Genomic DNA, 22805 nt, shown 5'->3' on the forward strand with positions numbered 1-22805 from the left:
TAAATGTTACTGTAAAATTGGCTATTTGCAGTAGTTGTACGGAGTAGGACAAAGTATAATACAGTCGGCGCGGGTTGGCTTGAAAAATCAACGGGCGAGCGTCAGCGAGCCAACTCCGCTAGTTCACTTCATTCAAGCACTCAAAAGACAAGAACCAAGGGCCGTGAATCACAGCAGACAGGACGACGTAAACACTTGCGCTATAATTTGGCAAAGTAATCAAGTGCTCACCCCGACTTCATTATAAGCGGAGCCTGGAGTCCGGGTTTCAGAGCCCAACCACGCTCTCCGATGGTGTCGATAAGGGGCCCTGGGGCATATGACCTGGCACCAGGCCATGTTGTATTTTCTCTATCCCATCACCCATCTAAGCAATCGATGTCGAGCGGACCCCACGTCTTATGACCGCCTCCTAAGAGCCCTTCGCCATGCTCAAGACCCTGTTGCTTCCCGGTAGAAGGTGATACTCCTGCTCGCCCCAGCCGCGCAGAACATCTCGCCCTTGCCCATACCCGGCGCCAGAGCCCTCTCAGTCTTGGGTAGCCAACGGACACTCCACAAAGCCCCTTCTGTCTCGCTGTGCGTGGCCACACAGACCCCGCGAGCGACATCCCAGACCTTGACCTTCCCGTCGAGTGACCCGCTCAGGAGGTACTCGCCAGTTTCGTTCCAATCCAGTGATGTGATCCACGCCGGCCGTGTGCTCGGCGTTGTAAGATTTCCCACATGTTCTCCGTGCTCCATATCATACAGCGCGATGACGCCCGCGTTACCCGCAGCCGCAAGACGTTTGCAGCCGGGCGAGAAAGCAACCGCGCGAACGGGCTTGGCCAGACCTACTCCTTATGTTAGCCAGCCGAAACTCCCGTAGATCAACCCTTGCCTCCCTGGGCCCCAGTAGAACAGATGGACACCTTACCAGACAACGAGTAAACCGTCCTCCCCGCATCATTGTTAAACACATACACCGCGCCACTCTCATGCCCACTAGCCGTAAGCCTCCCGTCCACACTCAGGTCCACAGCCATGGCAAAACTACCCCCTCCCCTAGCACCAGTCTCATACGTCTGTATCTTCTCCCTCGCGGCAAGATCCCAGACATGGATCCGCCCGTCGCTGGTCGTGCAGGCGAGGTACCCTTCATCCGCGCTCAGCGCTATGGCCCACACGTCGGCTCCTCCAGCCGCACCATTCCCATTCCCATTCCCATTGTTGCTCGCCCACGTAGCCGGTGTGATCTCCCATTCGAGATGAAACTCCTTGCCATCGCTTGACCAGATCTTGATCTCCCCTCCAAATCCAACACTCGCGGCGACGCTGCCGACCCCGCCCCGCGCGGTGCACACGTGGTGGCAGCCGAGCTTGTGCGCGGCGGCGATGGTCTGCTGCAGCGGGAAGGACGCGTCCGTGGTGCTGTGCACGAGGAGGGATGAGGAGCCGCTCGCTGAGAGAAGGCTTGTCGGCGTCGGAGCGAGGGAGAAGATATCTGCTGGGTGGGCTGTTCATTTCATGTAATTGTGTTAGTTGGGTTTCTGGTTTGGTGTTTGTCGACGAGGAGCAAGGGGAGCTTGGGGAGGAAGGACGGCGCATCGCGGGGTAGGTGGGATGGGATGGCTCGCCTTGGTCCACCGTGTGGGCGGTGAGGTATTGTTTTGACTGGGACGATGTTAGAGTATGATTCTCAGTTATGGGCTGGGTTGCTTTTACCATTGTCAACTTAGACTTTTCATATATGTGTGTTGGTCAACAGTTTGGAAGTATGGTTGAAGGTTGCAGTTGGCACCTAGCAGATGATGGTGGGGTAATGCTTTGTAGCTCTCGAGTTCTTCAACATCATGGCACTTGCATGTCTCCAGATTCCTTAAAATTGCCATACCATCAAACAGACTACCCAGATTTCGATGGACTGTTGCGAGTATCCATTGAGTGTGGCATTTTAATTGTTGCCGCAGCCAAAATACCTAGGTACAATACTTGTACATCTGTATGGACACAGCTGATAATTCTACAGGGGTGTACATCTCTCATGCCCCTTCATCCGGCAATGTGAGTCTATGGATTGAATGCAAGATGCTTCCTATCCCAGTTCGCCCTTTTCGCCAACTCGGCTTGGCCCAGGATAGTCGTCGCATCCGCTAGCACTTCAAGTGGTCGTCGTCAAGCACTGGTACCTCCGGCCTCCCGGTTCATCATATTCCTCAATTCTAGGCTCCGAGTTAGCAAGGATACCAGCAATATGTTTTGCAGACTCTCACTTGTTGCGCAGTGTGGACATAAGTAATGCATCCGTTTTGTCTCCCCGCAGGCCGGGCATTTGCACAGCGAGTTGACGTCCTTGAGAGCCTTGCCCGCCATCTGCCTATGCCTCTTCTTCATGTGTGACGTCTTCTTCTTGGGCACTGCTTTGAGGATCGACTCCCAGATATCCCCAAGCAGTGACGGTATTGACGGAAGTCCGAGCTGGAAGCCGACTGGAATGGCGAGAACGATCGATGGGAAAAGAGGTAGCGAGAATTGGCGGACATGTATCTGTTGCCTTATTGTCGAGAGCAATGTGGGAGGTAGGAGCCTTGGCAGGAACGAGCCGGAGCCGGCCATCCTCGACGCCGGCGCTGCCAATGCCATCGTGAATCGCAACTGGAGTCCTGGTATTCGATATAGTTTGTGAAATAGGCCGCCAGTATGGTCTCGGGTGTTAATTCGAATCCTCCAAGCCTGCACTGCTGCCCACTGTTAACGTTCGCCTGCAGCGTGCCTTCTCGCGTTGGTCTGCCGTGTGGTGGTTGAATCGTGCTCCTCAATTGGACTGGCGTCAAAAAAATGTCGGCGACGTGCTTCGCAAATGGCGAGTCTGCGACGGTCTCTTCCGTTGGACAAGGTTGGCACAGATCTCTTGAAGCTTTGACTTCCACATGACAGTCTAACTTAATTTAGGTTTGTGCCTGGGGCAGCGTCCTCATAAACCAATCAAGATGAGCCGACCTCCCTCCCCTTTTCCCAGCCGGCCAGCGACCCCTTGAACGGAAATCATTGTTTGGTACGAAAGCTGGCGACACGAGAGACTCGTAAAATCCCCTTCGAACTTCGCTCAAACCGCCTCCACCCGGCCTCGATTCGCTGTAGACCGGCCGCACCGCACCTCGAAACCACCAGATTGTGCTTCGTCTAGTCGCTTCCTGTCGAATCACTCTCCATTACTTTTTGGAATAGACGCGTCTATCCTCAAACCGCAAAAATGGCCGCCATGCCCCCTGCGACCATTTACCCTCAGAGCCATGTTGGGTTCGACAGCATCACCTCTCAGATTGAGAGGAAGCTGCTTAAACGTGGATTCCAGTTCAACGTTATCTGTGTTGGTGAGTCTCTGCTCTGCTTGTCCTCATCCGATTGTGCTCCGCTTCCCAATCGGCGAGCAAGGATTGACGTGTCCGCCGCGTTACAGGACAAACCGGGTTGGGAAAGTCGACTTTGATCAACACCATCTTCGCCTCGCACCTCATTGAATCGAAAGGCAGACTCAATCCTGAGGAGGTCATCCGCTCGACCACCGAGATTCAGTCAGTTTCGCACATCATCGAGGAGAATGGGGTGCGCCTGAGACTCAACATCGTCGACACCCCGGGCTATGGCGATCTGATCAACAACGACCGATGCTGGGATCCCATCGTCAAGTATATCAAGGACCAGCACTCGGCTTACCTGCGGAAGGAGCTCACCGCCCAGCGGGAGCGGTATATCCAGGATACTCGCATTCACTGCTGTCTCTTCTTCATTCAGCCTTCAGGCCACTCGCTTAAGCCGATCGACATTGTCGTGCTGAAGAAGCTGTCAGACGTCGTAAACGTGGTGCCCGTCATTGCCAAGGCCGACTCGCTCACTATGGAGGAGCGACAGGCATTCAAGGAGCGCATCAAAGAGGAATTTGCCTTCCATAACCTGAAGATGTATCCCTACGACAACGACGAGCTCGACGAGGACGAGCGGGTCGCCAACAGCCAAATCAAGGTGAGTTTGCAAATGTCTGTGGCAGCAGTCCATGTCTAACATATCGAGCAGGCTTTGATCCCTTTCGCTGTTGTGGGTTCCGAGAAGTCGATCATTGTCAATGGCAAGCAGGTTCGCGGCCGCCAAAACAGGTGGGGCGTGATCAACGTCGAGGACGAGAACCACTGCGAATTCGTCTACCTCCGGAATTTCCTCCTCCGCACACACCTCCAAGACCTCATTGAGACGACGTCTCAGATCCACTACGAGACGTTCCGCGCCAAGCAGCTTTTGGCCCTGAAGGAAGGCAGCGCCCAGGGTCACGGCAGCCGACCCATCAGCCCGTCAGCAGACCGCGAGATGAGCCGCAGCTCGCAACGGATGACGATGAACGGTTACTAACAGTCTGCAATCCCCGCATGGTGCTCTCGTCTGGGCCACCAAGATCTTACCAATGACGACGAAAGACTTTGATATCCCGGCAAACGCATTGCCAAACCCTCCATACCCCAAAATGGCGTCTGAGGGAGAGTGGTGGGGAGGATAGCGCGGCGCAATTCTATGCAGCTTACACGTCATACCCTCTTTGGCCTATGGTGTTTACGTCTTGTGGGCAACTCGTATTCCGTGGACTGGACTTCTTACCTTATTTTCCTTTTAGTACCCGAAGCTCCTCCCCATCTTTGCAGCTGTTTTTTATTCCTTAATTACCCAGCCCTCCGTACTTAATAGAGAGCTCCTAGTTTCGATACCTGGCGGAATACAACGAGATGTTTGCTGAGTGGTCACAGGAAATGGTGGTGATGCTGGATATCAGGTGTTTGTGCGCCCCCAGATTTGTACAGCAGGATTCAGTGTGCTCTATGTGGCCGTCTATGTCGCTACTGTGAGGACGACAAGATCTAACGAGCCATCGTTATGGCTTGTATTCGTATGCTAAACTCTAGCTAAACTCTTGGTTCATTTTGAACCCCGGGTTAGGGTTCACTTTGCACTAACGTAACTTCCATCCACATGCATTCTGTTGATCTGTACCTTCTTCCGACATCAACTTGATGCCTCCCTGATCTACAACAGGCCCGGCTGGTAACCACCAAACGGTTCACTTCACAAGCCGCCACCATGCACACAAAATCATAGCCCTGCCCTGCCCTGAGTCTGTTTACACGCCCTCGACGGCAGTAATGCCACCTTAATCCTCACAACCATCATCGTCCTCACCTCCATCTCCTCATCATCCCCATCTTAAAAAACCATGCCCACCTCCCCGTCCCCGTCACACAAGGGCATAGTCTCTATGGACCCAGCCGCCCCGCTCGACCCGAAACTGCTCATAACCGACATCCTCCGCACCCGATACTGTATCCCCGGCTCGGTCTTTCTGGTGGAAGCCATTGACCGGCGCGTGCCCATCCCCCCTGAGGCCCTTGACAAAGATGGTGGTGATAATGATGCTAGTGATAGTGGAAGACGGAGGAGAAGGAGGAGGAGAACCGGCCTGCGCGCCATGCGCCTCCTGCTCGGCGACGGCGAGCTGTGTATCCAGGCCCTGGTCAGGCCTGAGATGTACCCTTTTATTGATCGGGGGGTGGTGTATGAAGGGTGTTATGTGCGGGTTGATAAATTTGAGTTGAGGTGGGTGGGTGGTCTGGGGGATTTGGAGAAGGGGCGGGAGGGGAAGGGGAAGGAGAAGGGGAAGGATAAGCGGGAAGGGGGGATGGCGTATTTGGTTGTGTGGGACTTGGTTACGGTTGGGTGGAATGAGGAGTATCTTCAGATTCTCAAAAGGGAGGAGGGTGAGGGTGATGGTAAAGGGAATGAGGTTATGTGGGACGAAAAGGGAGGAGAGGAGTTGGAGAATATCCCACAACAGATGGAGGATGAACTGGTGGAAGATGAACCCCCTGAGGAAGTTACAGCGTCACCGTCTGATGAGAAGGTCGTGGATCCAGCAGGCCATGATCCTGAATTACCGGATCAAGAGCCGAAGCTTGATGAGGATGTCGGCGAGGATGACTACATAACCGACTCTGACGACGCTTTTGAAACCCTCAAGATATCTACAGAGAGGGCAGACGAGCGTCGAGTTACCCTGAGCGCTTTAGACACCCCACAAAGACCACAAGAACCGGCTGTCCAACAGAACCAGATCCACGACAAATCCATCCCATGGCGGCCGAACGACCCAACGCAAGCCCTTAGACTCACTCAACTGCGCGCCATCCCCAACCTCCCTTACAAGCAGAACTGGATGGTCAACGTTCTCGCAGTTGTTGTCTCCCTCTCAGAGGTGCAACCATCTCACATCGTGCCATACAGGCAGCGCACGGCACGGCTAGCTGACATGAGCACCACCAAGCACGTCCAACTCTCGACATTCCTGGACCCTGAAGGATTCACGCCCGCCATAGGCAGCGTTGTATTGCTCCTGGGCGTCAAGAACCACCTGTCAGAGGGCGGGTCGTTGAGGAAATACGTGAGCGATCGACCAAAGAGTGGGAGAAGTTGGTGGGTACAGCATCCAGAGACGCTTGGCTGGTGCAAGGAGGAGGTGGTCAGGCTGCGGGAGTGGTGGCAGGGCAGAACAGAGGGAGAGGGGTGATGCTTTGAACTTACATCCCTCGACTCGTTGCCTTCGCCTGGAAACCAGTCACATAAACCTTTTGGAAACTGCTCTGCGGTCAACTGACGCGTGGGGCCACCTACCTGCCTGTGGTTGCCCTGGTTTTCTCTACACCACACAGTTGCTTGGGTTTTTTCTTTCCTTTCCACAAACCGATCAACAAAGCTGGTTTTCAACGCGTCGCCACAACTCGTTGAGCGCTTTGTTGCTTCGCGCGCAATAAAAATCACGGCTTATTGCGTCTCACTGTCGATTTTTTTACCTGGATTTGACCAAGCCAAACTTGACCGACCTGAACCTGACGAAATTGAAACAAATCGACTTCGACAGCCGGGCTTCTTCCAGTTCACCTGACAAGATGGCCGACAACCATATTGCTCAGACCCTGACAATCCTGATGCAGTCGGTTCAGCAGTTGACTCAGTCGAGCCAGCAGTTGACCCAAGCGGTTCAGCAGTTGGTCCAGTTGCAACAACAACATACTTTGACCCAGTCTGTTCAGCAGTTGACTGGCCAACAGTTGACTCAATCGATTCAGCAGTTGGTCCAGGTGCAGCAAGAGCGACTTACCTATCTTCGGAACACCACCCGGGATCACAAAATGCCTGTTTTCAAGGTGCTTGAGGATATTCATGGCTTGGATGAATGGCGCGAGAAGCTCCTCCTAGTTCTAGAGTGTTTCAGCCTTGCGAAATACATCACCAAAGATGTCCCCAGGCCTGAGGGACCTGGTTGTCTTCAGTAGCTGATGGACTGCGTCGAGGTGGAAGAATACATCAAAAGCACCGTTGGTTGGGACGGAATCTGGGACGAGGAGGACTTCCTTGCGCTTGGATGGTCGCCGTCTGAGTACAATCCTAAGAAAACGTTCGAACTCCTCGTCCAGTACTACTCGCCTGAAGGCCCTGCTCGTACAGAATCAGGTTCGGGGTTTGACGACTAGTCGCCGTAAGTACTTCGATTCCCTCGCCCCATCCAAGATTCAGATCGACTAACTCAGGCAGCACCTCGCGACCTCGGATTTCAAGATTTCGGACGATGCGTACCCGAAACACGCTGAAAGATGTCACTTGTTTAACCCGACCTTTACCGTCACGCCCGTTATGCGGCTCGATCACTGCCCCATCACACCAGCAACCTAGCGTTTTTGACCCCATCAACCTCGGAGAAGAGCCAGCTCCTTCCTTCCTTACTACCTGCAACCACCTTTGGTCTGTCGAAAGCGAGGAAGAGCCGTTCTATTCGCCACCAACCCTGCTGGCATTCCTGGGAATCTGGGATGGGAGTCAATGGAGGGGTGATAACTGAGAATTTGGGATTGGAGTATGACAGATGATTAGGAACTGTCACGATCTGCGGTTGTCTCTTACCGTGGCAAGCTGGAGCATAACTGCAGGCCAGATCCCTGAGGGTATGTGACATGATGAGCTTGGTTATCAGAGCCCAAATAGGAATGGCTACCAGTCACCCCTCGAAACAATATCAGAGAGATTACAATCATGAAGCTTCAAGCATCGAGAGAACGGCTACTCGCAGTGCCGCTTTCTCGATTCAAACCTTAGTTATGAAGCTGCAGGTCTTAACCAGACGTCCACAAACTTGCCGGGCTCCCAAGTCGTGACTTCTATATAGTATTTGTCTGCGCCCTGGATTAGATGGCATCCTGACGCGGTTCAGCACCCTCGACTTTCTGTCAACCATCTGGATTCCATCCGCCCAATGAGTGACCCTACCACCAGCGGATCTCAGGACTACGGGCAGTTACTATCCCCATTCTACTTCGAGCCGCGCCATCCACTTCCCACGTCCAAGTAACCATCGGGTATCGCAAGAGTGTCCCCAATCTAAGGAAAGCAAATAACGAAAGGGAATATGCAACAACGATCGCTGGTATCTCCCGATGCAAATGAGCCGAGCCGAGTGAAAAATGAAATGGAAGATCCGAGCCTCATCCAGTTTAAGCAAGCAAAGAAACCCCCCATCTCGCGTAACCGAGAGGAACCTGCATCTCTCAGGCAGCCTCCTCCCCCTTACCCTCACCCGCCGCACCCGCCTTCGCAGCCCCTACGGCCCCTAACAAAGGCGACCTCCCTCCTCCTCCAGCGACCTCACTCCCACTAGCACTAGGACAGCGACTAACAGCCCTACTGCTAGCACTAACCAAAACCTCCTCCTGACTAACCACCGGCGGAGCACCCTGGGCCTTGCCGCGCACTGTCACCTCCCTGTCCCTACTCGACATGGCACTTGTACTTGTACTCGCCGTAAGGCCCGTCGCTTGTTGCTGCAGCACACCCATCGACGGACGATTCCTCCTCTTATACTCCCTCAACCTCTCCTCGCGTCTTCTCACCTGCTCCCGTTCCTCCTCAATCGCCTTTGCCCTGCGAGCCTCAATATCCTCCTTCTTCAGCAATCTCCTTAGCGCCTCCGAGGCCTGGATCAGCCCATCAATGCTTATCGCATGGTTAGTCATTTGGTGGTTAATATAGGTATATACGTTCGCGGGGGAGTCGCAGCGGAGGAGCAGGGGCTCGTTGAGCTTGAGCAAGGCCAAAGCGACTTGAAACAAAAACGCGCCGCCGTCGTGCGGGGTGCAGAGCAGCACGTCCCAGACGCGGAAGAGTGCTTCGGCTGAGAGGCAGTCGGTGAAGAGGGAGAGGAACCATTGGAAGGTCATTGTTTCGAGGTCGATGGAGAGGGCGTCAAAGTGGGCGGAGAGTTTGGGGAGAACTTCGGCGACGTACTGCCGCAGCACGACTTGGTCGGCGCGGGAGGCGAGTAGGGAATGGTCGAAGTAGTTTGGCGGGAGGATGTGTTCGACCATGGAGACGAGGATCCAGAAGGCGTCTTCTGCGGAGGGCGTGATGAGCAGGAGGTTGGCTACGACCAGGTTCATGCCCTGGCAGTAGCCGACGTCGGGGTTACGGCGGGAGTAGGCGAGGAGGACCTGGTGGAGCTTCTCAACGCCGGGCCCTTTGCGGAAGAAGATGTTGTCGGTTAGGGTGCGCGTGATGTCGGCTTTGATCTGTGCGACTACTTGGGCGTCGTCGGCGTCTTCGGACCGGTTGACCAGGTCCTCGTAGTAACCTGGTATGCGCAGCGCGTTGGCGCCGCAGCATTCGGACCAGATTTTGGCACGGAAGGCCACGGGAATGCCGCTGAGGACGAGGGATTTGAATTCATTGGCTTTGGCGCGGCCGACTTTGCCTTGGATGCCAAGGCTTGCGACGCCGATCAGCTCACCGTCGCCAATCCGGGTCTCGGGCATCACCGCGGTGGCACGCTGGAAACGTGCCTCGGCTGCGGCCGCCGCTGCGGCTGCCGCGGCCTCTCCGTCCCGTTTGCGCTCTGCTCGCACTTTTCTGAGAAAGTCATTCCATCGTACTGTCTTCTCTCGCTGAAGGGTGTCGTGGAGCTGGTTAAGGTTTTCAAGCAGCATTCTAACGGGCTCAGCATCCTCCTTTGCAAGTGTTGCTGGAGGCTGTTCAGACTCCGAAGTGGGCTGACTCTCCTCGATAGGTGCTATTGCGGCCGTGGTTGTGGCCGACGGCAAGAAGCCTCTTTCTTCAGTCACGATTATGGGTGATTGCGCCGGTGACTTCGGTGTCTCGCTGGCCTCCAACACCTCTATGCCCTGAGCGCTGATCAACGGCATGTGTGAGAGCAGCTCAGTAGGGAAAGTTGCAATCTTCAAGTAGTCCTGCCATCTCTTAGGTTTGGCCTCTTCTCGTGGCTCTTCCGACGAACAAGGCGTTCCCGGCCTGCCTTCACTACTCATATCCCATTTTCCACTTGAGCTGTCCTCTAGCAAGACTGGAGAGAGACTGCTCCGACCGTTGGTCAGCATCTCGGTGCGGCTACCTTTCTTGGCGTGGCGGGCCATCTGGGCTGCTTCACGTTGGCGCTTTTTCCTGCGCTGGTCATAAATGAAGCCAAAGCGGTCGGTCAAATAGTCAGCCCCGGCGTGATTATTGTAGATATGCGTCAGTGTAGGCGGCTGGACTTCTGGTGGTAGGATGGTGTCCATCTCGACCGGACCGTAGCTCTGGTGCCGAGCAGCCACGTCACCCCCAGGACTGGATTCCATCATATCCCAGCGATCCTGCAGCTGTGACCGAGGCGGGACATCCACGGGCCGGGCTGTACCGCCAGCAGTGCGACGCATCGCCATCAAGGCCTTTGGTCCTCCGATCTGCGCTGACACAGCACGTGCGGAGGTGTTCGTCTTCACGCTCGATGAGGAAGGCGTCCGGAGCGAACCCCCGCCCTGTACGCTGCTCGCGCGTCCGCGAGGCTCACCATCGCGGGCCGCCGTGGCACCTCCTGCAACCAGACGGAGTGCCAGGCTTGCCAGAGATGGTTTCCGTGGAGCATGCGCCGAGTGAACACTGGAGGCCCTGCTTGAGCTTCTCCCAGAATTTTCCCCCGGCGGGTTGAACAGGTCCTCGGGCAGTGCTGGCCGTCGCTCCGTCGGCGGGCTGGGTTTGACGACAGCCGGCTGTTGTGCCTTGCTGGCTTCACGGGTCATGCTGCTTGCGCGACTGGTCTTCTTGACTGTACCACCCCAGATGTAGTCCTTCCACCCTCGTGTCGTGCCTTTGCCATTCTCGGCCTCCGAGCGGGCAGGGAGGGGCACCGAATTCGCCCGGATCGTTGCGTCGTCGAAGGCATCCTTGGCAAAGGGATGCCTGACATCGTCAGACATGGCGTCTGTCATGAGATCCGAGAGCCCCTCTCCGACTATCCCCTTGGCGGCTCCATTCGCCTTGGCTTCTTGTTCGATCGTGCGCAGCCGTGTCTCAAGATCAAGACTAGAAAGGCCACATTCCAGGATGATTTTGCGCAGCGCCCGCTCCCTTTCGTCCGCCTTGCGACGCAAACTCGCCATCTGGGCATCACGCTCGGCCAGGTCTTCAGCGATCTGACGCACGAGGTTGACAGCGCCATGGCGGGCAATCAGGCGCTCGATATGTTGGTCGTCGGCGTGGTGCAATGCGCCCGGGATCTTGCGCGAGGCCAGTGGCGCATCCTCGAATAACGCGCCGCGGTCAGTTACTGTTGTCGAGCTCTTGATGAGGTTATCAACAGTCGTAGTGGGTTGTGGCCGTTTATCCTGCCCCTGGCTCGGCCCCTGTTGCTGCCCCGGTTCACTCTGCTCTGAGACGGCAAAGCTCTGGCCGGACGTCTTGCGCGACGAGGTCACGGTCGAGTCGTCGTCATCTCGGAGGAAGGAGGATCGCTCATCGCGGGGTGAGTCGGGAGAAAATGACGGAAACGAGATCAAAGACTTGTCGGAGGGTGCGATAGATGAAGCCGAGCTCGAGGGCTGGGATGTGAGCTTCTTGCGTGCGCGGGCGGTCGACCGGTAGCTCCTTATCGAGACACCCGACTGCTGTGAGACTGAACGCTCTAGCGGAGCCGACGAAGAAGAAGCAGTCGTCTCATCCATATCGCCGGTTCAGGATGCGACATGGCCCAAATTCGTAGCTATTGGGGTTGTATTGCTACGACAGCAGCAGTAAGGGTGTTGCATGCGCAAGTCGCCTGGTAACGTTCGTTAACGTTAGAGTTAAGTCGCTGTGACAGCTTGCTTTCCATGTATCGGTCTGTCGGATGGGGGAAGCAGCAGAAAGATGGGAAAGAAGTAGGGTTAGTTTGAAAACAACAGATTAAAGTGCAGTACACTGCTTCATGTGCTACGCATCAAGGCGGGCCGTAGTATGCGGTAATCGAGTGTCATGCAGGTCATGCAGCCCACTCGGTGCCTTGAGAGCCCGGATCTGGGGCGGGATTTGCAGGAGGGGATGCACAGGCGAGGACCTTAGCTCCGCCCCAAATTCACGCTTGCCGATTGGCAGATGGGCGGTTTGCCCTATACACCGTGCACTACACAGTGTGTTTACCTGTTTCGCCTCACAACAAACATGCCCCCTTTCCGTGCCCCATTGTCGCAACAATGGACATTAACTTCGGCCAACGATCCAAGTTATATTCGGATACCTCTAGCTTGGGTTACTAGGCTGACGTGTTTAATCCCTTTATTTCGGTCTAAAGACCAGCAAGATTTCTGTCATACTAACTTATAGTTGATCGCTTTAGACTACGAATACCGTGTAGTCTATTGGATGCTGCACTGTCTGCCCAGAGTCTTGGGCATTCACTGGCAGTGAATCACTGCCGGCCAAGATCAGGCTCAGCCCTGCCGTCGATCTCGATGCCGGCCCGCAGCGGCCCGCAGACAATACACCCTTTTCTCTTTATCTTATATGCATCTTGGGTTCCGGTGTTTGGCAAACCCAGCAGCTTCCTCTTCCTTCTCGCTGTAGAATTCAGATCGTTCGTTCATCATCTCATCTGACGCACGTCTCATACGCCATGCGGCCGAAGTCCAAATGCAGTCCTTACTTATTAGCGTCCGAGTTCGGCCACACATCACCTCCAACGTTCACAAATGTTTCTCTTGGGTCTTAACCGACAACCAGAATACTTACAACGACGGATTATATAGCCAACCTCCTAAATTGCAGCTATATAGCCCATGTCAGAACCAACACGTACGCTATTCCTTCTCAAAGACGAGCTAACTAGCCAGGACAAATCTCCAGCCAGCTCATTACCCCCTCCCTCTCCCCAGGTACAATTCCCCCATTCACTCCTTGTAGCACGTTCCCATCTACGAAGAATTCAAGGTGAACATCCCTCTCCCCTCTTCAAAATCCCAAATTCAAACCCTCCCCTCAGGCTCACCCTCCCCCACACCCTCCTCTACCGACACATCCAACCTTCCCAGCCCCTTCCCCATCTCAGACATCTCAGACACAGACAGGGGACTCGGCCCAACCGGAACAGGACTCCCTCTCGCAGCAACAGAAGCAGAAGACGGCGGTCTGGGCAGCGCACGCGTAGGGGGCGGACTCAGAGGCGGCGGCGGAACGAGCATGCGTCTCGCTGCTGCTGATGATGATGGCGGAGGGGGCGTTGCCGTTCCCCTTTCTCTTTCCCTGTCTCTTCCCTGCCCCCTGGCTGCTAGTACCCCGGTGGAACCACCTCTAGACGAGGCTGCCGTGAGCAAGTCAGCTATCTCTCGGGACGTCTCATGCGGCCTCGTTGGGCGCAAGGGGAATTCCGGTCTGGCTGTGGATGTTGGGCTTGCCCTTCCCTCGAAGACGGGGTGAACCGGGATCGGATGGTGAAATTGGATGCTGCTGTTGATACTAGTGCCAGGGGGATGTGCCTCGTTGCGGAGGGAGGACGGAGAGTGGCCCCCGGTACCCACCAGAGTTGAGGACGAGGTGGTGGAGATCGCCGTGGCTGCTGTTGAGGTGCCAGTGCCCTGGCTGCTTGCACTTGTGCGGTTTTGTGTTTGGCCGTCGGGATGACGGCTGGTGAGGCTGCTGCGGGAACCGGCAGTTGGGATACTGGGAGGGACCAGGAAGGGGGAGGCTCTTCCGGCTGGATCGGATGAGATGGAGGAATGGTGGGCATGGCCCGCGTAGTAGCCCCGCGCTATGCGCTCCTGGCGCGGGGTCAGCTTGTTCGTGGTCGGCGAGCAGATCGGAGAAGCCGGGAACACGCCGCTGCCCTTGCCGCCGCCCGGTTGGGAACTGTACGCCGGCGCGAGAGGGGTCAGGGGCGGTGAGGGGCTCCCAGATCGGAGAATGGATTGGAGGAATTTTCGATCGCCGAGTCGGAGCGGTGGCGTCAGTGACCGGTGGTGACCCTTGTCGCTTCCCGGGTTTAGGGGTGGGATTAGGGGTGATGGCGAACTACCTACTGGCGGGTCGTCGGATGGCGTGATGGGTAAGCCCAGAATTCGTCGGAGGGCTCGGTATTTGCTTTCTCGTCGTCGGAAATAAAATAGGGCGAAGGACAAGAGCACGATTGCTATGATTGCTCCAGAGACTGCAAGCCCAACTTTAGCTCCCATGGATAAGTCGCTTCCAGAAGCCGTTGAAGGCCCTTCTGTCGTACTACTTGTAGTCACGGCAGAGCCTGCAGAGGTGTGTGTTGAAGACGCCGCTGTCCCACTCGCGGCTAAGGATCCCGTGCTGGTGGATGTTTGATGCCAGGATATGCTTGAGGAAGGGGTTGGAGCCGGGGATAGGAACAGCCGACATGATTCGGGCGCATCCAATTCTGTATGGCACTTAAAGCCAGGAGGCGGTGGCCCCGGATCGATAATCGAATAGAACCCTATGCTGTCGTGGCCACCGGCAGTCAGCAAGTTGCAAACCCTAGGCACTTTTGTGAGGCTCACTTGTGGCAGGTGTTGATGATGAGATCAACATTGGCTGGCATGACGCTTTAGCTTAAAGTCTGATAGCCAAATTTCGCCCGGTCTCACTCACGGTCTTGCCCTACTCCCCCGGCCTGATCTATCCCAACCCCACAAAAGGTCGAGTCGCACCAGTAAAGAGACCAAAAGTCGTGGATGGGCATCGCCGTGTTCAAGGTCCTGCAACCGTCGACCCAGCCTGGACCTTCTTGCCAGCCACCCAAGACACCACGCATGAACTGAACCTTGCAACGTTGCAGGCATTCAGGCGGATCTTCCTTCCATCTCCATTGCTTGATCTCGGTCGTGTTGAAATAGCACTCACAGCCGAAGTCGTGGGTGTCGATACTGTTTGCAAGATTCTCCATCGCTGATGCTGCCTGATTGTTGCGGTTGAGTTAATGTCCTAAGGGCGTCTAGGTGAGATGGTGGATGGCGATATACAACGAAGCTGAGTATAATAATACATCCAAGGAAGATGGCAGTTTCAAAGGCTAAGTGGAAGAAATGCGAAGAGAAACAAGAAACATGAGTTGACGATCAACAAATGGATGCTAGAGGCAAACAATATCACTAGGAAGGGGCAGTGGGAGGTAAGAACAGCCAGGGCCCTTGACCATCGGGAAACAGATCGTATCTGCCAGCGCCATAATAGATCTAGGAACCAGGGGTTGAAGTAACACCGGCCAGGGGCACACGCGAGCAAGATCTCCATGCTGAGCGATCTACGCCAGGGCGCGGAGACTCGCAGTACTACACCAGGGTTCATTACGTGTTGGGCTTTCGGACTTGGAGGACCCGTAGCGCCGTGCAACCACAATTCAGCGCTACCAGGGTATCGGCTAGCCGTCGAGTCTTCTTCTCAGAAGTGATTGGTGAGAGAGCAGTTAACGAGAGCAGATGAGTCAAAGGATGGAATATAATGTGCAACAAGGCCCCCTTTGACCAAGCGGAGGTCTGTTACACGGTGGCTGCATCCATCCGTCACTTGACGAGAATAGCGATAGACGCAGCTGCTGGGTAGCGGAAGCATCTGTAATAACAGTCGAGAAATGACGGCATGCATATACCCGACCCTGCCGTCGCGTGTTTGTGGGAGGACTCGGAGTGAGCCCTACGTAGTAGAGCCACGCGGATCTTTCTTCTTTGGAAGGAGGGGGTTGTCCGTGAATCTAGCCCAAGCGGTGAGTGAGCTCATACGCCGAATGTCTTGAGTCCTGGCAAACTGTATATCAGTCAGCTAGAGATCCTTGAAAAATAGGAGGGCGAGATACTGGAAGCCTCTTCAAGTTACCTTGCATTCCGTCACAGACGAGCACTTTTCCACAGCAAGGCAATGTCTTGCGCGTCAATACCCGCTGTATGAGCGCCATCAAGATGTCGTATCCCTCCATGCTGGCCCGGGAGCAAACCGATTCCCGTATCCTCCGCCATAACAGCAGTCACACCAAGTTAATAAGGCTCAATCTAGGTTTGTGTCCCTGGGTGTTGTATCCTTAGCGCGGACCCCTGTGGTAATCGTAAGTAACTGGCGATGCCCGCAAAGGGCGGTGGGACGAGGTGATGGGAGGGACGAATTCCGTGCCCCTTAACACTATTTGCGCACGTATGCAAGCAAAGTACTTCTTAAATCCGCAGCCATATGGTCGGAGGCAGGGGTTGCCGAGTATGCTGTTGGGCATGCCGCATCACGACCGGGCACATCTCAGGTTCTGGATTGACTGGGTCCTTGCCTTGAGAGCTTCGTCCTAGACAGGCATAGAAGGGCTTCCGATATGGACTTGTCCGTACTATATATGATGGAAAGGGTCTCGACGTCCCTGTTCCGCATTGAGCGTATACGATGAAGATGAGATCTTTTACCCTTGGTGATCTGCGTAACACCGAATGCTAGCAATGGCAGTTGCTAGGCCAATGGTAGGGTTCGGAGAGCATCTTGTGTTCCCTACTTCGGCCCGGAGCTTACGGTCAGTGGAGAAACCGATGGATGAAGGCGTCGGATCGATGAAGGCCGACCCGTATTGGAAGCGTGGCTCCAACGATCAGAGACTCTCACTCTCATAAAGTCGAGGCTTGCAGGCCTTTTGTTGAGTATCATCTCCTTCGTTTCCTTTTGCTCATGTCCAAACAACTGCGTGGACAAAGAATAATCACCAGTCGTAAGGAACCGTGGCAGATAACCTGATGCGCTGGCTCTCAACAGACATCGCCGGCGCGGGTTTATTCCTCGACCGAATGGTCCCGGAGGTGAGAGATGGCACTTAACGGAAATAATCCAGTTCACGAACCATGATGTCGGGCGTAGGGAACACCTCGAAATCTCATATACAGCGTATAGGCAGGTGCGCTCAAAATAGGAAGGCAGAACCCTGGACTGATGAAGCAGTTGAGGAGGAAGGAGCGGGTGAGTGAGTGCTCAGATGCTCTAGCTAAGCACCTCGGACTCTGAGCCGAGGTGTGTTAGTCAACCTCGGCCCACTCAAACACCCCGCTTCCGCACACTGGTACCGACGGTGGTGACTGCACGAACCTAGGTACTAAAAAGACGGCTCAAGCGTTGGGACAATGGACTCTTGTCATCCTAAGTGAGAAGGCCAGGCCAAGATCGTGTAAGAATTGACAATGTTGAACCCAAGTCCGTCGTTCTAGCGGGGTCGACCAGGTGACACTAAGGTAGTATATACCCGTCCGTAACCTGCATCCCACAACACTGCTACCGTAAGATTCAAACCTCACTCAAAAAGGGAATTCCAGTAATCTCTCGCTCAGCAGGCAAAGCTGGAAGGCGTGAAACACCATGGCAGAAGCAGCCAAGCAACGTGTCCAGGCTATCGGGAATCAGCTCGCCCCCGAAGGCAGCATTCCGCCGATAGCCAAAGTCGCACCCGGTGGGCCACGGGTTGCCGGGAAGGTGGTCATTATTACCGGTATATTCTCAACACTCAACTATCCATCGCAAGTCATGAGAAAACCACTTACATGAATGCAAAGGTGCCAACTCCGTCCTCGGCATCGGCCGCGCCTCGGCGCATCAGTTTGCCGAGAACGGCGCCAAGGCCGTCTACATCTGCGACTACGACGACTCCAACCTCGAGGCGCTCAAGCGCGAGATCAACTCACTATGGCCCTCGGTCGACGTGCACACACGGCAGTTTGACGCGGCCGACGAGGCCGCGGTGCGCGAGGTCGTCCAGGACGCCGTCCGGCGGTACGGGCGGCTGGACGTCTTCTTCGCCAACGCAGGACAGACAGGCCCCGTGGTAAACTTCAGCCAGATCGAGCCGGACGAGTTCATGGAGACCTTCCGGGTCAACTCGCTGAGCGTGTTCCTCGCGGCCAAGCACGCCGCGCCCGCCATGCAACTCACCTCGGCCTCCAAACCGGCCGCGTCGGGCAGCATCATCGCCACGGCCTCGGTGGCGGGCTTGCGGTCCAACGCCGGCGGGACCCCGTACTCGGCGTCCAAGGCGGCCGTCGTCTCAATCGCGCAGACAGTGGCGTTCCAGCTGGCCGGCACGGGCGTGCGCATCAATGCGCTCTGCCCGGGCCTGATCGAGACGGGCATGACGGCGCCCGTCTTCGACGCCGCTCGCGCCCGGGGCACCCAGGGCCGCATCGGCCAGCTGAACCCGCTCAGGCGGGCCGGGCACGCGGACGAGATTGCCCGCGTGGCGCTGTTCCTGGGCAGCGACGAGAGCAGCTACGTCAATGGCCAGGCTTGGGCGGTTGATGGTGGGCTGAGCTCTGGCCTTCCTTATGTTCCTGGGAGGTTGGCGTGATGAGGGGGGTTCATTGGGTTGTATGCTTTTAGCAGATGGGAGTTATAGTCGATTTTTTGTCAGCATGTCGGCAGGTCTACTCAAGGGCTATCATAATACATTCCGGGCCGAGTTGCACGCCCGTGGAAGATGCGACGGGAAAGGTTTTTCTGATGATTCCCGTACCTGATCAAAAGCTGCGTTAGGGTTAGGGTTAGATTCATATGGAGTGATCTAAATTCTAGAAGTTCTCGAGGAGCTGCAAGCCTCCTGTCGGTATCGTTTCTGGATTCTCATGCAGTAAGCAAGGTACCTTATTAGCGTAGCATGGCAGCGGCAGTACATAAAGTAGCGTCGGTTCGTTCCAATAGGGTGGGCCAGCTGCTATTGTGGTTTAATAAGCGCGGGATGTGGTGTCCTGCGATTGTGGAGTTGGTTCGAGGCTGGCCCTCTCGATCTGGGCTGCATTGCGCATTTTTTCGACGCATCTCCATGAGAAACAGCTTCATCATGCGTTCCCAGATCCCATTCTCCACAACCCCCACTGTTAGTGCAAGCTCGGACATTTCGAACAACACATTCCAACGTTTTCATCCATATATTCACTCTAACCCGGATCCTAACCCTAACACCTAATCCTAACCACTAATCATAACCGCTAATCTAGCCACTAACCCTAACCTAACCATTAGCCTTAAGGTGTGTGGATGATGTGTTGGTTTTGAATGAAAAATTGGATTAATGTTGACCTTGAAAGATGGCCTGTGCTCCGTAACAGGAAAATCTAGGTGGTCAGTGTGTCCTTGCCAAGGCACATACAAAAAGTTGCCAAGAATGGGATCTGGATAACGCGAGCCCTTCAGTGAAGAGACCAGCATGAATTGTTAGAGACCCTCAGGGAGTCCGACCGTCTCTGCGTGGACGGTGTGAGCCTTGAGAGTTGAGTCATGTTGGCAGCTGAGATGAGGAACCGGGGCACTGGAACGATGACGTCGTCGTCGGTTGTCATTAACTTCCATACTGTAAGTTACGCCGCCCTGTCATCCTCCTCATCTCCTCGGACTTTCTAGTCGGCCCTATACAAATTCGGATTGCACGATAGGGAATGGATATGCGATGCATCTGTTGTCAAGGGAATCTGTTTACAGCTAAGATGTTTGGCTGGCAGTTTCATCGACGATTTGAAGTTCTCTGGGTCACTAACCTGAAGCGGGTCTCGTGCTCAGCGGCCACGCCAAGAACGTCTAGCGATCCCTTGTCGCGAGTCACGAAATTCAACCTCTTGAGCTGCCTTTGCGCTTTGAGGAATTGCCTGAGAGTTGATGGCATACACGTTGAGACGACCACGTATACACTAAGCTCCTTGTATCTCAAGCACATTGCTAACATAACCTACTGGACACCGCGAGCAAATAAGTACGTACATTACATCCCTATCGTAGACAGAAGTTCTCTGCCAAGAGCTGGGTACAAGTACTGTATTGTACAGTACAAGAACAGCAACGTATCCAAGATGCGGGGGCGGGCCAAAGCGAACCTACGATTGCAGAAAATAAATTGCTGGGCCCAGGCGAATGCGCAAAGAAGCGTCTGGAAAACGAGGTTGGTATAATAACACCTACCGGCAGCAGTATTCTCATCAGTGTCGTCAAGATAGCTGTAAAGCTCTCTTTCCGCAAGTCTTGCACAACTCGTCATGAGCATAACGGAGCCGATGTTAACTCCGGATACCCTGCACTTGGCTCCACTCCCGTCCTTGGCCTAGTTGAAGGCTAGGCCTACCGTCACGCCTACGGTACCTCCGTATACTAGGGCAACTTGAACTTGACGGAGCCCTTCCACTGCGCCGGTCTCTGATCAATCCAACTCGTCGATTGCTTCGGTGCTGGATAGCCTCTCGCTGCTTCTTCGCTAGCCGATCAACAGCAGACAACCTGGAAATCGGTGTGAGTAAGCCAACTGTGGCAAATACAATTGTCTCTCACTTGCAGTCCGTGATTTTCCGCGTCAAATATCCAAGTTATTCCCCATTCTCCCTTACTTTCTGGCCTTACCTTGACAGTTACCGAAGGGTTGTTTGCTCGATACGTTACCTTACGTTTACGTACAGTACCCCAGTAGCGCCTCGCATCACAGAACCCTGACCAGCCCCAGAGCAACCCCCACGCTAGTGCGGGAACCCCAAGCCACCCTCGTGCGCACCTGCCAGAAAACCTTCGGTCAGGCTGCTGACTATTTTCAGTTCCTGCCTGCTAGCAATCTTCGCCGGTCTCCTGCAATATTGCTCAGTCCATTTTTCCCATCATACGACCGAATTCCGGCCACTCGCTGCCCTTGTTCGCTCCAAGCATCGCTAGGGGCACTTCATCGTCTTGCGCTCTTTTAAGCAAGCGACGAAAGGACGAACCCTATTCTCCACCCTTCTAGAAACCTGTCAAAAATGAAGAGAGTAAAATAGAGACCGGCTACCGCACATCGGAGTGCGTCGGGACTTCCAATTGTCCTGGCAACCTCGAATCTGCCTCCTTCTTGACCTACGCCCTCTTTACGAGCGGCCCAAACCCGGGTGCCGCCGATCAATCAGCTCTTACTTTCATCTACGCCGCCTCTCCCGACCCATCCGGCAGCCCTCCCGACCCGGATCCTCTAATTCCTCTCTAAACTTGCCCGTTAGCGTAAGGGTCCTAGCACGAAAAGAGATACAACGATCCTTCAGCCGGAGCTTCCACCGTTCTGGGTGCTACTCAGGGCCAGAATTTACCATGTTGCTGGGTGACAAGGCGGTGGTGTCGAAGCGAAGTGCAAGGCCATATGTCGAGTATGATATGGGAAAAGAGACGCAAGAGGACCAACCAAGCCGAATGGCTAAACAAGAAGAAGCGGAATTGGGCGAGGCAGACAGAAGGCATTCGATCTCGACGGGGACAGTCCACAGCAGTCAAACGAGCTTTGAGGCGTCACCCCTTGTCCGCCCCGCAGATGAAGAGTCTGAGGATGGAGCTTCGTGGCTGGCAACTCGAGACCGACGAGGGGGTGACGTTGATCTCTCGGACGCGTTCCACCCGCCCGCGACAACTACCCACCCCGCCTATTCGATCACGGAGCTAGTCGAGAATCTCCCAGCCGGGACGCGACCTGCCAACTTTGGTATTGTCGTACCAGGGGTTTATCGAAGCAGTTTTCCGCAATCAGAGGACTATGCTTTTATTGAGGGCTTAAAACTTAAAACGATCATGTAAGCCCCCCTGCCAAGGGCCTTTTGACAGTCTGTACTAACTCAGCACCAGCACCCTTGTTCGAAAGGAGTTCCCTGAAGGCCATGAAGCCTTCATCAAAAAGAACAACATTAGACAATGTGTGATCGACATGAAGGGCACTAAGAAAGAGGATATTCCCATCAAGACAATGAAGTCGATCCTCCGTCTAGTTCTGGACCGGCGGAACCACCCTCTCCTTATTCACTGCAACCATGGCAAGGTAAGCACCAATGTCCTTCCCCACCGTCGGACCCTCTGCTAATCACAGTACCAGCACCGCACGGGATGTGTTGTTGCCGTTGTCCGAAAACTTTCCGGGTGGGACCTCGGCAGCATCATTAGCGAGTACAAGAGCTACGCGGACCCCAAGGCTCGCGATTGTGATATTACCTACATCACTGGTTTTGACCTCGCAAACATATCGAATCTTTTTCGAGAAGCAAGCTGGCCCTTTCGGACTGAGAGGTTTTTGCGAGCAACCTTCTTTGCCTTTGTCATGATTCTTATTTGGCTAGGCTCAAGCACCAGGATAGCCACGGCACCGAACCGGAAATTGCCGAAGTGAACGCAGCGGGCGGGAAAGCCCCCTGAGGCAACTCTTGCCTTGGTCTCGGTTTTCATCTGCTTTTCATACGGGCGGAGCGCTCGGGATATTGGCATAAAATCGTTTCCGAAACGGTTATTGAATCGCCGATTCTTTCCCACTGGTTCTTCTCCGAGGGTTTCATCACACGGAGCGCCACATAACGCGCATTATCGGGCGGAAAGAGGCACTTTCTTGGCGATTCCCCGCTTGCTGGTCCGGAGATCGGATGATGGGAGGACTAAGCGGCATTGGACAAGGGGGGTTGCAACGTTTGTGTGCGGAGGCGGAACGGGATTGTCGTGTACGAACATTCTTCTTC

General features: G+C 54.9%; 10 protein-coding genes across 10 annotated transcripts; 5 read left to right on the plus strand and 5 right to left on the minus strand.

The window, feature by feature from the left end:
- Positions 1-200: 200 nt before the first annotated feature.
- Positions 201-1856, minus strand: N656DRAFT_775800 (WD40 repeat-like protein). Its single transcript, XM_064814504.1, has 4 exons — positions 1708-1856; positions 1620-1656; positions 920-1498; positions 201-836 (listed from the first exon to the last, which is right to left on the minus strand). The coding sequence occupies exons 1-4, from the start codon at positions 1708-1710 to the stop codon at positions 433-435; spliced, it is 1023 nt and encodes a 340-aa protein (XP_064673391.1). The 5' UTR covers positions 1711-1856; the 3' UTR covers positions 201-432.
- A 4-nt stretch (positions 1857-1860) lies between these two features.
- Positions 1861-2778, minus strand: N656DRAFT_775802 (uncharacterized protein). Its single transcript, XM_064814505.1, has 2 exons — positions 2256-2778; positions 1861-2204 (listed from the first exon to the last, which is right to left on the minus strand). Exons 1-2 carry the CDS (start codon positions 2623-2625, stop codon positions 2158-2160), a joined length of 417 nt encoding a protein of 138 aa, XP_064673392.1. The 5' UTR covers positions 2626-2778; the 3' UTR covers positions 1861-2157.
- Positions 2779-3235: 457 nt separating this feature from the next.
- N656DRAFT_702942 (cell division/GTP binding protein) lies at positions 3236-4386 on the plus strand (the record flags this gene model as incomplete). The annotated part of the gene is made up of 3 exons (XM_064811066.1): positions 3236-3356; positions 3443-4005; positions 4057-4386. The coding sequence occupies 3 exons, from the start codon at positions 3236-3238 to the stop codon at positions 4384-4386; spliced, it is 1014 nt and encodes a 337-aa protein (XP_064673393.1).
- An 895-nt stretch (positions 4387-5281) lies between these two features.
- Positions 5282-6586, plus strand: N656DRAFT_702525 (uncharacterized protein; the record flags this gene model as incomplete). The annotated part of the gene is made up of 2 exons (XM_064811029.1): positions 5282-5623; positions 5678-6586. The coding sequence occupies 2 exons, from the start codon at positions 5282-5284 to the stop codon at positions 6584-6586; spliced, it is 1251 nt and encodes a 416-aa protein (XP_064673394.1).
- Positions 6587-6965: 379 nt separating this feature from the next.
- N656DRAFT_795518 (uncharacterized protein) lies at positions 6966-7550 on the plus strand (the record flags this gene model as incomplete). Its single annotated transcript, XM_064817422.1, has 2 exons — positions 6966-7316; positions 7371-7550. 2 exons carry the CDS (start codon positions 6966-6968, stop codon positions 7548-7550), a joined length of 531 nt encoding a protein of 176 aa, XP_064673395.1.
- A 1068-nt stretch (positions 7551-8618) lies between these two features.
- On the minus strand, positions 8619-12315 carry N656DRAFT_842636 (TBC-domain-containing protein; the record flags this gene model as incomplete). Its single annotated transcript, XM_064819053.1, has 1 exon — positions 8619-12315. Exon 1 carries the CDS (start codon positions 12057-12059, stop codon positions 8619-8621), a length of 3441 nt encoding a protein of 1146 aa, XP_064673396.1. The 5' UTR covers positions 12060-12315.
- A 1019-nt stretch (positions 12316-13334) lies between these two features.
- N656DRAFT_795520 (uncharacterized protein) lies at positions 13335-14727 on the minus strand (the record flags this gene model as incomplete). The annotated part of the gene is made up of 2 exons (XM_064817423.1): positions 13335-14445; positions 14582-14727. 2 exons carry the CDS (start codon positions 14725-14727, stop codon positions 13335-13337), a joined length of 1257 nt encoding a protein of 418 aa, XP_064673397.1.
- Positions 14728-17455: 2728 nt separating this feature from the next.
- Positions 17456-18893, plus strand: N656DRAFT_775806 (NAD(P)-binding protein). Its single transcript, XM_064814506.1, has 2 exons — positions 17456-17812; positions 17877-18893. Exons 1-2 carry the CDS (start codon positions 17683-17685, stop codon positions 18662-18664), a joined length of 918 nt encoding a protein of 305 aa, XP_064673398.1. The 5' UTR covers positions 17456-17682; the 3' UTR covers positions 18665-18893.
- A 378-nt stretch (positions 18894-19271) lies between these two features.
- Positions 19272-19528, minus strand: N656DRAFT_775808 (uncharacterized protein). The gene has a single exon (XM_064814507.1). It carries the CDS (start codon positions 19519-19521, stop codon positions 19282-19284), a length of 240 nt encoding a protein of 79 aa, XP_064673399.1. The 5' UTR covers positions 19522-19528; the 3' UTR covers positions 19272-19281.
- Positions 19529-21405: 1877 nt separating this feature from the next.
- On the plus strand, positions 21406-22465 carry N656DRAFT_787440 (uncharacterized protein; the record flags this gene model as incomplete). Its single annotated transcript, XM_064816605.1, has 3 exons — positions 21406-21878; positions 21931-22120; positions 22175-22465. 3 exons carry the CDS (start codon positions 21406-21408, stop codon positions 22463-22465), a joined length of 954 nt encoding a protein of 317 aa, XP_064673400.1.
- Between the last annotated feature and the right edge of the window lie 340 nt (positions 22466-22805).

This window comes from Canariomyces notabilis, assembly GCF_033297395.1.
Source record: "Canariomyces notabilis strain CBS 508.74 unplaced genomic scaffold N656scaffold_3, whole genome shotgun sequence".
Taxonomy (NCBI): domain Eukaryota; kingdom Fungi; phylum Ascomycota; class Sordariomycetes; order Sordariales; family Chaetomiaceae; genus Canariomyces; species Canariomyces notabilis.